Source organism: Drosophila mojavensis, unplaced genomic scaffold, assembly GCF_018153725.1.
Source record: "Drosophila mojavensis isolate 15081-1352.22 unplaced genomic scaffold, ASM1815372v1 contig_36, whole genome shotgun sequence".
Lineage (NCBI taxonomy): Eukaryota > Metazoa > Arthropoda > Insecta > Diptera > Drosophilidae > Drosophila > Drosophila mojavensis.
Window position 1 is genome coordinate 23,662,486 of NW_025318858.1, and position 13,012 is coordinate 23,675,497.

A 13,012-nucleotide genomic window follows, 5' to 3' on the forward strand; every position below is an offset into this window, starting at 1 on the left:
GCTCTTCGATATTACTTTGGCGGTTGTTTGAATTTTAAATGTAAGAAAGCTTAGATTTGCTTAACAATGGAAATACTATATAAATGCATATTATGATTGTACATAATAAATTTGTATTTCTTTTTATAATACCAATGCAATTTGGTTTGGGCATGACAGAGAAATTGAAATTTATGTGCGCAGATAACTCATTTAGAAAGAATGAAAGCAAATCTAATCATTTCCCAGCTGCACTACAATTAATCATATAAATACGTCAATCAATTAATGAAACCGCTTCAGGGGGGCGTTGACTAAACTCTACTATCATTTTTCAGTTGCAGTTACGCCTGCGACTGCGACTGCGTCAGGGGCCACACATCTGGCTAACTTGTTGCTAACTGCCGCTCTGCGAGCTGCTGCTGTTATTGTTGTTGTTGTTGTTGTTGTTGTTGCCGCTGTTACAGCAACTGAAAACGAGAGTTTGGCTTAAGTGGAGCAGGGGTTGTTTGCCTTGATCAACGGCACTCGCAATTATTAATAGAAAAATTCACGTAATGTAAAAAAAAAATAAAATAAAATTAAAATAAAATAAACAACAGCAAAGCTTGATACGGCCAGCTTAAATAATTGTATGCAAGCGGGGACCTCAGATCCGCCTTAACACCACCTACATTGCCTTGCCGTCCCTCGCTCCACCTACTGTTTACAGTTATGTGTTGAATTTCTGGTGAATGTACTCGCGCTCGATGTGCACAGCTTCCAGACATCCCTCCAGTGTTACGAAATCGCATTTAGGCAGCGCCTGATAAGCTTTAAGCGCTAAATGGCCGCTTCAATAAAAGTGTCAAATGCTGAACGTGTGTCTGCAATTGTCAATCGACGCCCACAGGTTCCCTGTTAAGAGTTGTTGCAGTTACAGTTACAGTTTCAGTTCCAGTTCCCGCTGCAGTCACAGCTAGTTCCAGCTCACACGCAGTAGCATTCGACGCTGTTGTTGTTACCATGTCATGTTGGCAGCCGCGCCCAATGGCAATTGCCCATAAATCTTGCCCGGCCAGTTGCCATTCACTTTTTTGCTCAGTTTTTCTTGTCGTTGTTGTTGCTTTTTCGCTTTTTGCTTCCCTATGCTACGCGTGCACGCAGAACGAACGCATGACGCAGTCGCTGTGTGTGTGTGACAAATTTCCTTCTATGCGTCCAAGTTCAAGTTTACGCAGCTTTTCGGTTACAGTCGAAACGCTTCCTGTTTGTCGGCTTGTCGGTTCATTGGACGCACGAACGCACTTTACTGGTTTCTATTTTGCACGCAGCTGCTTTTGGCCCACTAAATGCGCGACAGCAACAGAAACTGCAACTGCATTCAACATCACTTCAACGGCAGCTTGAGCCAAGGCCAAGTCTGGCATTTGGGCCAACAACGCATTTGGCATGCGCCGCCCGTGCAATTTGGTTTTTGCTGCCGGTTTGTCGATCTTGTTTGTGACTTGGGCTTTGTTTGTAGCGCATGTTGTTGTTGTTGTTGTTGTTGTTGCTGCTGTGGATATTTCTATTTCGCTGTTGCGCTTATGTTTTTTATGTATGATCGCATGTGGGTGCGATGCTATGAATTACCGAATAAGGTTAATGGACTAAATGATCTTAGTGAAGTTTGCAGAGGTTTGACTTTGTAATTGGCTTTAATAGTGTTTGCATTTTATTAGTCGATTTTTTGAGAGAGATTATAGGGTGTTTATATAGGGTGATGAAATAAGTGCAATCATTCTCGAACAATTTAATGCAGCACTTAATATTGGTTTTTGGAGAGAAGATCTTATTTAACCTCCAAATTTGAGCGTTTACTTGTATTGATTGAGTTTAAGGTTTAAGGTTAGATAAATGGATATTTTGATAGCTCTAGACTATTTTTTTTTAAATTAATTGTTTGTAGGAATTATAAAGATATATCTATTTGTGTATTACTGTAAGGCTTTATTTATATTACACTGCAGTTATTATTGCGGCTTATTGAATAACAAATCTCTATCTTTCTCTCTTGCCCCAACTGTACGCAGCACATTTTTCTGCGACTTCTACCTATTCTGACTTCATCAATAATATATTTTCTACACCCAGTTTCGGCGAAAGAGTGATCTGATAATTATGATAGAAACCCTAATACCAACTACAGTTATACTTTTCACTCAAGTTATTATTATAATATAATCTGAAAGAACTCTACTTAAAAAGCTTTTTATCTGCCAACTTCCATATAGTAAATCAATCAACTATAACTCCTAGTAACTACTGACTACCTGTCTAAATAGTTTATAAATTCCTAAATTCCTTTACATGCAAAAAACGAGTTCTGTTTGCGAATCAAATGCCTATTTCACATTTCGCTAAGCAGCTTCCCCGCACCTCCGTTGCGTATGGTCTTATCAAGTGAATTGGCAATAGGCAACAGGCAATTGGCAATTGGCAATCGGCAGTTGGCTGTTGGCAGTTGGCATCCCGTGAAACGTACTCTGTGATTGTTGAAGCGTGAAGCACTTCAACTTTCAAGGCGGAGGCATGTCATAAGCACTCAAAACTAACCATAGAACGTGTTAAATATATAATACTTAAACACAAGACGCGGACCCGTAATACTTTTCTGCTCGGTTGTGACAGTTCTCAAGTGGGTCTGACTTCTAAAGTGGTTAATTATTGCGTTAGCTTTTAATGGCCATTAGCTCTGCTTACTATCACATGTAATTGTAATTGGATTAATTACGGCAAGAGATTGATTATGCAGTTATGCAAAGCAAAGATAATCAATAGTCAGATATATACATATATATTTATATAACTGAAATACAATTGCTGCAATAGGCTCGCCAGTTTTGCAGTTTTCGGAGGCCACCCACTTGAATTCCATTAATCAAGTCGAATGTTAGTTAAATTCAATTATTTGTAAATAATAAAACTAATAGAAAGACAAAACTTATCGAGTATATGCGACCTACAACTCATACTTATATTTTCATTTAGAAGTAAATAAATTTTGATTTGAGCTGAATTACTAAACGAATTGTTAAAGTCGATGTCTAGTGGTTATTCTATGTTATTTAAATAATATAAATCACACTGATATGATATTATGATTTAAAATTAAATTCCACTTAAATTGTTCTATTTAATTAAATAGTATATGTAATTTTAAATATATATGGAAATTTCTAAGGAAATGGCTGAGATGAAATTATTTACTTTATGAAATTGTTTTCTCAGAAATAAGTGATTACTCTTTTATATAATTATAATTATATTATATATTTTATGCTAAATCAATTTCGCTAATCAGTTTAGTATATTATTATGTACTTAAAGTATTCCAATTGGTTTTATAGGTAATATTATAGGTAATAGATATGATAGGTTGTAGCATGTTCTGTATGTTAGTTATGATAGTTAATAGTTAATTGTTATTAAGATTTCTAAAATACTTATTGCAAATTAAAAATAAGCTTAAGACCTGAATGTCGTAGTCCTATTTATTAAATGCAGTTTCAATTGTTTTAGAAATAATAAATTTAAAAGAACGGGCTCAGGTTATAAAAACTATTGTTAATAATTATTCTCTGTGAAACCACGCACAAATATACTTCGATAAATCATTTTCGCATGAGTAGAGTATGACAATAAGAAAAACAACAAAAAAACGCAAACTAAATGAAATAATGAGCAGCATGTTTAGCCTAGGATAGGTGTTTAGGGGGCGTGGGTGTAGAAGGCGTTGCAGTCAACCAGGCAGCAAATTTTGCACAGTTGCCAAATATGTTGCAGGCCACAAAAACAACAACAGCAACAACAAAATCGTTGATCAGGTTCCCAAATTGAATTGAAGCGTGGCTAGAGCATTGTTGTACAGGCTAGAGCTAGAGCCAGTGCCAGTGCCAGAGTCAGTGTAAGAGTCGGAGCCCAGACCCCAGACCCCAGAGAATGGGGCCATAATTAGTTTATACGATTTTAATGCGGAATTCGCATTTATCTGCGGCTCGTACCATAAGTGGGCGTTACACTGTTAGAAAACTGAAATATTTGTTGATAAGGACTTGGTGTATGATGCAATCGAGGCTCGAGATTGCGTCAAGCGGCACTTGTTTTGGGGCAGGGCAAGAGCCATTCAAATGCCATAAAAATTGGGCCAACCACTGTGAGTGTGAGTTGTTGTTGTTGTTTTTGTTGCTCTGGTGCGACATGTGCATTGTTTGGAATTATGCAATTGCGCCGGTGTCAGTCTGATTTATGCCAGAGCAGCTGGTCAAACGCCTCGATGCTTGAACGCCTCCTGCGGGCTGCACGTCACGTAGCATTTGAGCAGCCGTGTCCAAGATCAATGCCACAACAGCTGCGATTTGCATTATGGAATGCGAGGTGTGGCCTTTAGTCAGAGTAAATGGAGGAACCTATGATCCGTGAATGCTGCAGTTTTATTTGATGCTTGAGACAATTGAAATATATTTGTATAATGTAACGAATTAATGGAATACGATAATATGGTGAAGTTCCATCTCTCTTAGACTTTGTAGCCAACAAAGTGACGACGTCCAATGACCTCGCCCATGAAGAACCAGCTGATCACCTCGAAAGAGACCAAAGCGCCTAGCCAGACTTCTGAGACGGTTTTCTTGCCAAGGCCTCCCTTAGCCTTCTTGGCCTTCTCGGCTGCGCCGCGCAGCTCTTTGAAGTCTGCGGGAGTTGGCGGCGCCAGCTCCACCTTGGCATAGCGCATGAACTCATCAAACATCGGACGAGCCTGAGCCTTAGCGGCTGCAATTGAATAGGATGAGCATCAACTTACTTATATTGAAATTTCTTAGACACTTACTGGTTATTAAAGCTTTGGTTTTTGCCACTAGACCAGCCATATTCTATGTGAAACGTGAGTATCAGTAAAAAAGTTAGAAAAGTCTAAAAATGTTTCGATTTGAGGCACGTTTGAAAGCAGTTTTTGTGTGAACTGAAGCTGAAGCAAGCTAAAGCTGACAATGCAGTCAAGGCTAGTGGGAATGAAACAGAAAAGTGTTTGAACAAAATATCGATGACAATTAGTAAATGTGACAAATGATAGTTATCGACTAGTTCAATATCGGTAACAATTGAAAAAGAAAATGAATTTGGATAAAGCATATTTATTAATTGGAGATCAAAATGTAGAGGATAGAATGAATTCCAAAATATCTCTAATAGCTAAGCACTGAATTGGAATTCCGGACACGAAAATGTTTGACAACAATTAGTTATCCGGCAGCTTGTAAACTATTAAATTAATCAAGAAATTAAATATGATATTTGGCATTATAGATATATTTAAAACGTACACTTTATTTTTGCATATTATTTTGCATATTAGGTATTAAAAATATAAAAATCAGCAAAAGTCTGACACTCACGCCAATCAAAAGCAACTTGTTTTTAGGCAAGAACAAAACCTGCAATTCAATGTATAAAAATTATTGGCAAATTTGCATAATCGTTCACGCTAGCTAGCCTGGTGCTTGCCTTACAAGTTTCGTGAATAGAGCCAGGCAGGCAGCTCCAATTAGTCGATTTTGTGGCGATAACTGACCGATCATTACAATGCAGACAAGATAGTTATTAGCCAAGCGGCTTAAATCTCCACCCACCGTTTTGCCCAATACAATTTTTGCCACGAAACAATGGACCTGAATGGCACATGTACAGGGCAAAGTAGTACAGATACAAATTTGATGAAATCTTCAACGGTTATACTAATACTTAAAAAATAAAATACGCCCAGAAATTGCATCATTGGCTTGTATAGAAAAATATGAAACAGTTATCGCTTGATTACCATTTAAACGGCTTAAATCATAAAAATGAATTCCGATTTAATTTGCTCGGTTTATGAATATTAAAGTTAAGGTTCTTATTGGATTCGCTGTAATGGCGCAAGTTGATTGCATTCCAATTGCCCCGTGGATAATCACATTAAATGTGATTAATGCCGGTTGCCCATTTTTTCCCTCTTTTTATTTTCGTAGCTGTCAAAAGCGTGCAGCTGTCTGTAAATGGTTCTGGTCGTGTGTATTAACATGGTGCTTAAAATTGTCTTTGACTTTTTGACCTGCTCGTTAAATGAGCGGGGTCCGTGTTAAATGTGATTTGCATCTTATGTCAATTTCAAGTTGAATGAATGCTTGGACCATGCGCAGAACGTACATATGTACATATGTATGCAAGCCTTTGCCAATGCTTCCAAATATAGCAAAAGTAGTTCAGTTCAATTTGATTTTCTTTTTTTTATTTTATTTGCATTTTTATTGTTTGCCAATGCTGACAGCGTTTGATTATATTTATTTTTGGGCGTTGCCCGCGCACATGCCTTCCTACTTTGGAATCAGCGAAATGCAATTGTGCACAGCACTGAGAAAAATTCAATTCCAATTCAATTTAATATTTAACAATAATCAAATGCATTTCAAATGCATTTCAAAACTCAGTTCAGTTACAGCAGAAAAAATGCGCAGGACAACAAATAGAGATGGCTTGTGCTACCTATCGAACTTAACAGTCATAAGTTATCGAACTATCGCTGACACGCTTTGCCTGTCATTTGTGTTCCTTGTGACGTCACCAGCACGCGCACTTCTTGCGCTCAAAAATGGCGCTATTTTGCTTTTATTGTGTTAACTGTTTTCTTGCAGTGCAAGCACGCGACCATTTCAGTTTTTTTATGGAAGTTCGCCAAGTGATATATAATTAAAAATATTCTGACAATCACAATAGCAGCAGCTTATAACTATGTTTTGTATGCACCCAAGTAAACAATATTGTGGAGCATGGCGCATGGGCAGCAGAGGGTGAAGGTGAGGCTGGCGGATTGCGGGTGCGCATAGCTGTAAGCGTTTGCTTATGGCTTTTAAATGTGTTTGTGGTTTTATCAATATAATTTCGTTTGTTGTTGGTGTTGTTATTGCAGTTTTCGCGTTTTCGATTGCTATGGCCGATAGTTTTGAGTATGTGTGTGTGTGTGTACGTGTGTGAAGGTGTGCTTGTATGTTTCCTTCGGCTTTAAATTCTTGCTTATTGCAATTTGCGCAACAATGCGGCCCCGCCCGCACTCGTCTGACCCACCACTAGATGCTCCATAGAGAGACGCCGACACCACCCAGCAGATCGCAGCCGGACGATTTGACGCCGACGTCGACGGCGACGGCGACGACTCCGACTGCGCAGCTGGGCAGTGAAAGGCTTAGACCAGGTACATGGGCAGAGCACTTAGACAGATCTGCTCCAATTCTGCGACAGCGACGCCAGCTGAGCCTCTCAGCCATTGGCTTGTGCCAGCCTTTGGCTTGGGCGTCGTCGTCGTTGTTTTGAGTCTAGTTTTTGTGTGTTTATTCGAATTTGATATATATTTGCTTGAGTGCATTTGTTGTTGCTGTTACTTTTGTGTGGGGCAGGTTTTTTGTTGTTTTGTTTAGTTCAGTGTTGTTGCTTTTTTGTGCTGCTGCTGGAAATGCATTTGCTGTGCGAAGTCCGCGCCAATTTTTTAGTATAAAAGTTACCACAATTTGGTAGTCGAAATCAGAATCAACTCGTTCGCTGAGCAATCAACAAGTCTTCCTTCTACTCCTTCAACTTCTTCACAAAACCCCTCAACAACAACATGAAGGTAAGAGACTTGGTCTCTGGTTGGCCCAAGATCTATTTAACGCTGTTCTAATCCTGGATCCCTAACCCTCTCACCTTCTCTCTTCCTCTCTCTCTCTCTCTCTCTCTGTCTTTCTCTACTTACAGTTCGCCATTGCCGTAGTCATGTTCGTGTGCGCCGTCGCCGGTGCTCAGGCTTCGTGGGCCGCGATTGCGCCAGGTGTCTCCTATGTGAACTCGGTGGCCCATGGCAGTCCCGCTCTGTGGGGCGGTGCCTGGAATGGTGCCTGGAACGGTGCTTGGAATGGTGCATGGAACAACGGCTGGGCCGGCCCAGCTTCCGTTGCCGTCCAGGCCAGCGCTCCCTGGGGTCTTGGTCCTCTCGGCTGGAACGCTGGTATTCCCGGCATTGCCCTAGCTCAGGGTCCTGGACCCGCTGCCCTGGGTCCCCATGGCCCTGAGGGTGTCTATGTTGCAAAGACTCGTGGTGCCATCCACACCGCTCCCCTTGCCGGTCACATCAACTCTGCCACCTCCGTGAATGTGGCACCTGCTCCCGGTACTCTGTAAATGCTGCCAAAAACACCCACAACATGCCAAATGAAGTGAGCGGCAGGCGGGGCAGGACAACAGTCGGGAGTGAACCGTGCGAAGCAGGCGCAACCAGTTGTTGTCTCTCTCTCACTCTACGCTATCCACTTCTTTTCACGATTTCAACGACTCTCTACTCGGATACTCTACCACCACCACCACAACACAGCCACCCATTAGTTATTAAGCACACCGCTCTTAGTCCCGTTTGCGAATCCGAGAACCACTCGGTTCTTCAACTGAAACACACTCGCACTCACGCGCACATTTGAGTTAAACCTGTGTTCAGCAAATAAGTCCAACAACTGCAATTACAACAACTACAACCAACAAATAACAGCATGTTAATTTCTTATTATTTGAGAACTTTATGAACCACCTGCCTATCCGACTATTCCTCTTATGCTTCTTCAATCTATCTATCTTTCTATCTATCTATTGCAACAATATACTTTCTATCTATCACACTCGATCCGCTATTCTATTTCTTTCTGTGTAATTCCCCAGCTGTATATGCAACACTACAAAAACATATCTGTACATATTCAGTGTATATATTCTACATATATATATACATACATACATACATATAAACATACTTAAGTAATTTGCAACAATTGTAAGATTGACGAAAAACGTTTTAAATAAATTCATTCAACGTTTTTATTTATGCGAAGATTCTATGCCGTTTTATTTCAAGAACAAAAAAAAAAAAAAAAAATAATGAAATGATGCAAGATCATTTATAATACTTGAGAAATCTGCTTTACTATGTACATATGTCTAAAAAATGCCGTGCTCATTAGAAGTCTATATGAATTATACGACATAATATTCTAGAATGTTCATTGATATCCTGAGATAAGTTAATTTCTACATTATACTACTCTCTCTAAAATCGATGATCAGACTTTGTTATACCTTCAAATCTATATATGTTCAGATTCTACATTGTCAGCATTATCATGTTACCTATATACCTATATATAATACAGTTGTATGAAAAAATGTTTTTGACGGAAAATATGTGTTAGCTCCAAGACACTTTAGAGTCTCCAATAACAGTTTATACTAAGAAATCAATAAGATACTTTGGTAAAACAGATGTATTGTCTTTTATTGATAAAAAAAAATTTCCATTTAGTTCCTCTTCGTCAACAATACAGAAACTCCTCATCACCAACTCTGTCCTGTTAAGTTGTTTGCATTAAGTTGTCAGCTCATCGAGTTAGCTGCATTACAAAGCACCTATTAAGCTTATTAAGTTGGCTGAAGCTGGTTACTGCTTATTTCTCCCGGGCGCAAAGACAGCCCAGCCTCTTTTGAGCACCTGCTCAATAGAAGCCAATTATAATGTGACTAAGAAAAGGAAAGTAAAGGTGGTCATTAAATTAGCTTTAGCCATGTATCTAAATTAATAAACAAATTAATACGTGAGACGACCTTGGGCTGAGTGCTCGCTGATGTAACCTTGAAAAAATTACAGATTGTTTAATTGATTGCATATCGCAAAAGAATGTCGAGATTAAAGTTGTCTTTGTCTCTGGACTTAAGTGCTTTCAACAGCTATGTACTTAATAGTTTAGTTTAATACATTTGGACATTAGGTATTTTTTTTATAGCTCGGCTCAACCGAGCTAATTGAACGCAATTTCAATTGCGACTACAGGGCGTATGCTTAATTATGCATACGCTTAAAGCTAATTACAGCCCAGCATTGGTAACAGCCAGCACCTGTGCATGGGCGAGACCCCATCGATCTATCATAATAATAGATAGATGAGTGTATTTGAGTGGTTGCAGTTGATACTATATAGAACTATAAATTATAGCCACAGCTAATTACAGCTTATCAGCAAAAATATCTCAACTTGAACTCTTTTAGTGTTGGCTAATAATTTTGTTTGTTTGCTAACCGAAACTTTGAGCTTGGCTCAAAGAAAATGCACTTAGTGCAACGACACCTGACTGGTTTGCTTTGAATTTGTTTTGGCTTTTTTTCTTCTCTTGGCGTCTTTTGCCGCCTTCAAACAGGTTTGCAATGCGGCTGCAATTCGCAAGGTTTCAAACTATTTTCGTCAGCTTCATATAGTTTTTTTTTTGCCTTTTTTTTGCATCCAAATCGAATTGTTTTCCATTTGCATAATTGAATCGACTTTTTTTCTTGTGCTGCGATTTAATTGTTTCACCTAATGGCTGTGTAGCGTGGGCGGATCCATGGAATCCGGCTATATATCTCTGACTGTGTATAGCACCCACGCATTTAAATGATACATATATTTAAAGACAGGGGAGTGCTCTGGAGTGTTATGTAAAGTCCATTTGAACACGCTCCATTTGGCTATCTAGGGCGGCATAATTAAAAGAAAGCAAGGAGCCCAAAGTGCACTGAATAACTTGGGTACGTCGCGAGGTGCAGTAGAAAGTGAAGCATGGCTTAAGACTGGAGCTCTAGAGTACATTATATTATCCTGTATGTATTGTAATAGACCAGGACACAATTTTATAGATATACTATACGATTAGTGTATCATTTTTAGGTATTATTTATTTTTATTTACTTTTCATAAATTTAACAAACATTTGGAATAAATTTTTTTTGTTAAATGCAATAAATTTAAAACTTGCATCAGCCATATGAGCGCCATATGATTTAAATGGCTATGAATTTAGCTACGAATATATATATTCATTCATATATACATATTTGGGAAATTTTTTATTTATTATTATTTATTAATTATGTTCTTGCTTAGTTATAATCGCTTTATCCATAATTATATTTTCATAGGGTATTTTACTTTCAAAATTTTTCGCATTTCATATCATATTATAAAGATATCATCTGTGAGCAATTGGCTTGTAAATCAATTAGATCTATTGCCTTGCCCAAATCAGGATATGAAACGAACCATAATTGGAGCACAGGCAAGTCACATTATATGCTAATGAAATACAATAACAATTAAGTAATTATAGGAAAAAATATTGAACAAAATTATAATAAATAAATGCTGACGCGAGTGAAAATAGATTAACCGGAACTGCAGCTGAAAAGTGGGTTGGGTCTCGCTTGGCTGCAATGCATTTGTGAACATGGCCAAGATCGTTTGGCTATGATCGATCAGACTCGACTCTTGAGTCTTGACTCTTGAGTATTGAGTGTGAAACATGTGAACGCCTGCATGTGGCATGTCATTAGCTGTAATCACATGTATGCAAAAGATATATATATAATATATAATATATATGTATGTGTGTATGTATATTGTGGCCGAGTTGTAGTTGTCGTTGAACTCTCACTTGGTTAAACTTTTGCTGACCATTGTTGTTGGATCCGTTGGGGTCTGAAGCTGGTTTGCTCTGCTATAAAACTGGCCACAGGTTCTGCCAAGAGATCAGTTCAGAACAAGAGTTCAAGCCGAGCGCAACCAAGCAAAAAACCAATTAGCAAAATGAAAGTGAGTATTGGAAGGATCGCAATCCTTTCGAGGACTCGCCTAACAGATATTTATGTTTCGCCTGCAGTTCGCCATCGCTGTCGTCTTCACCCTGGCCCTGTCCATGGGCGTGCAGTCTTCGGTGATTCCGTTGATCTCCCAGCTGGCTGGAAATGGTCTCTCCTATACGGCCGTCTCTAATCCCGTGCTGGCCTCGCCTTGGGGTGTTCCAGCTGCCAACTGGCCCGCCGCCGTCTCTGTCGCCTCCTGGCCACCAGCAGCACCCACCGTGCTTGCTGCACCCGGTCCAGTGCTGGCTGCCCACGGTTCCGCTGTGATTGCTGGTCCTGGCCCCGCTCTGGTGGCCGGTCCTGGTCCCGCCGTGGTTGTCGGTGCCGTTGCCCGCGAGGGTGTCTATACCGCTCAGACCCGTGGCGCCGTTCACACTGCTCCTCTGGCTGGACACATTCAGTCGGTTGCCTCGATCAATGCTGCCCCCGCCCCCGGCACCCTCTAAGCGCCAATCCGAGAATGTTTGCTAACCACCTGCCTTGCGGCACTCTGCCTGGAACTTGTACTGGACTTGAATATGTTATTTTGATAAATGTTGTAAATACTTGAATGCTTATAAACAGGGTACTCGCACCATCCACCTAAATTTCCCTTTCGAACGCACTCGCAACTATATTTCGCTCTATTTATTCAAAAGCCATTTTCGTAACAAATGCCATAAAACGACTTTCTTTCTAGACAATAAATCTATGTAAAAAAGTTATAAAATCCTTTTTTAACTGCTTATTTATTTATATTTTATTTATACATACATATGTGTGTATAAAAGACTTAAGATTTTTAGTTTATGATAGCAGCAAACAAAGCGAGCTTTTGCATATAGAATCTCAGACTATAGCATGGATATATAATGTTGGCATTTGGTGGCGGATATCCATTCTTCTTCATATGTTGTATAATTCAGCTGGTTATTTAGTTCAAAATCGATTTTACAGCTTATATATGTGTATATAATATATATACACATATATGATTGAATGATTAATATTGCTCACAAAGTTGCTCAAGGTTTATAGAAAACGTTTGCAAGCTGAACTGAACTGGTGCAAAATTGATTGCATTTATTGGTTTGATTAGAGGTTCTAGTTTTGGAATTTGTATAGTCATTCAATTTAGTTAGTCAGCTGCTTTAACCAAAGGTCTTGACTTTAATTACGCGAATGAGCGGTTCTGTTGCAATTATCTAAGCTTAAAACGTGTCTCATTTAACTGTAAGTTAAGTAATTTGCAAATGTAACTTTTCTATGTAGTTCAAAATATAATTGATATTTTAGCGTAAGGTCCAATGG

The 13,012-nt window shown here is 39.1% G+C and overlaps 3 protein-coding genes across 3 annotated transcripts; 2 read left to right on the forward strand and 1 right to left on the reverse strand.

Annotated features, from left to right (window-relative positions):
* Positions 1-4,412: 4,412 nt before the first annotated feature.
* Positions 4,413-5,006, reverse strand: LOC6577640 (ATP synthase subunit g, mitochondrial). Its single transcript, XM_002003555.4, has 2 exons — positions 4,832-5,006; positions 4,413-4,773 (listed from the first exon to the last, which is right to left on the reverse strand). Exons 1-2 carry the CDS (start codon positions 4,869-4,871, stop codon positions 4,520-4,522), a joined length of 294 nt encoding a protein of 97 aa, XP_002003591.1. The 5' UTR covers positions 4,872-5,006; the 3' UTR covers positions 4,413-4,519.
* Positions 5,007-7,531: 2,525 nt separating this feature from the next.
* LOC6577641 (adult cuticle protein 1) lies at positions 7,532-8,887 on the forward strand. The gene is made up of 2 exons (XM_002003556.4): positions 7,532-7,642; positions 7,768-8,887. The coding sequence occupies exons 1-2, from the start codon at positions 7,637-7,639 to the stop codon at positions 8,188-8,190; spliced, it is 429 nt and encodes a 142-aa protein (XP_002003592.1). The 5' UTR covers positions 7,532-7,636; the 3' UTR covers positions 8,191-8,887.
* Positions 8,888-11,561: 2,674 nt separating this feature from the next.
* On the forward strand, positions 11,562-12,425 carry LOC6577642 (adult cuticle protein 1). Its single transcript, XM_002003557.4, has 2 exons — positions 11,562-11,672; positions 11,740-12,425. Exons 1-2 carry the CDS (start codon positions 11,667-11,669, stop codon positions 12,166-12,168), a joined length of 435 nt encoding a protein of 144 aa, XP_002003593.1. The 5' UTR covers positions 11,562-11,666; the 3' UTR covers positions 12,169-12,425.
* Positions 12,426-13,012: the final 587 nt, after the last annotated feature.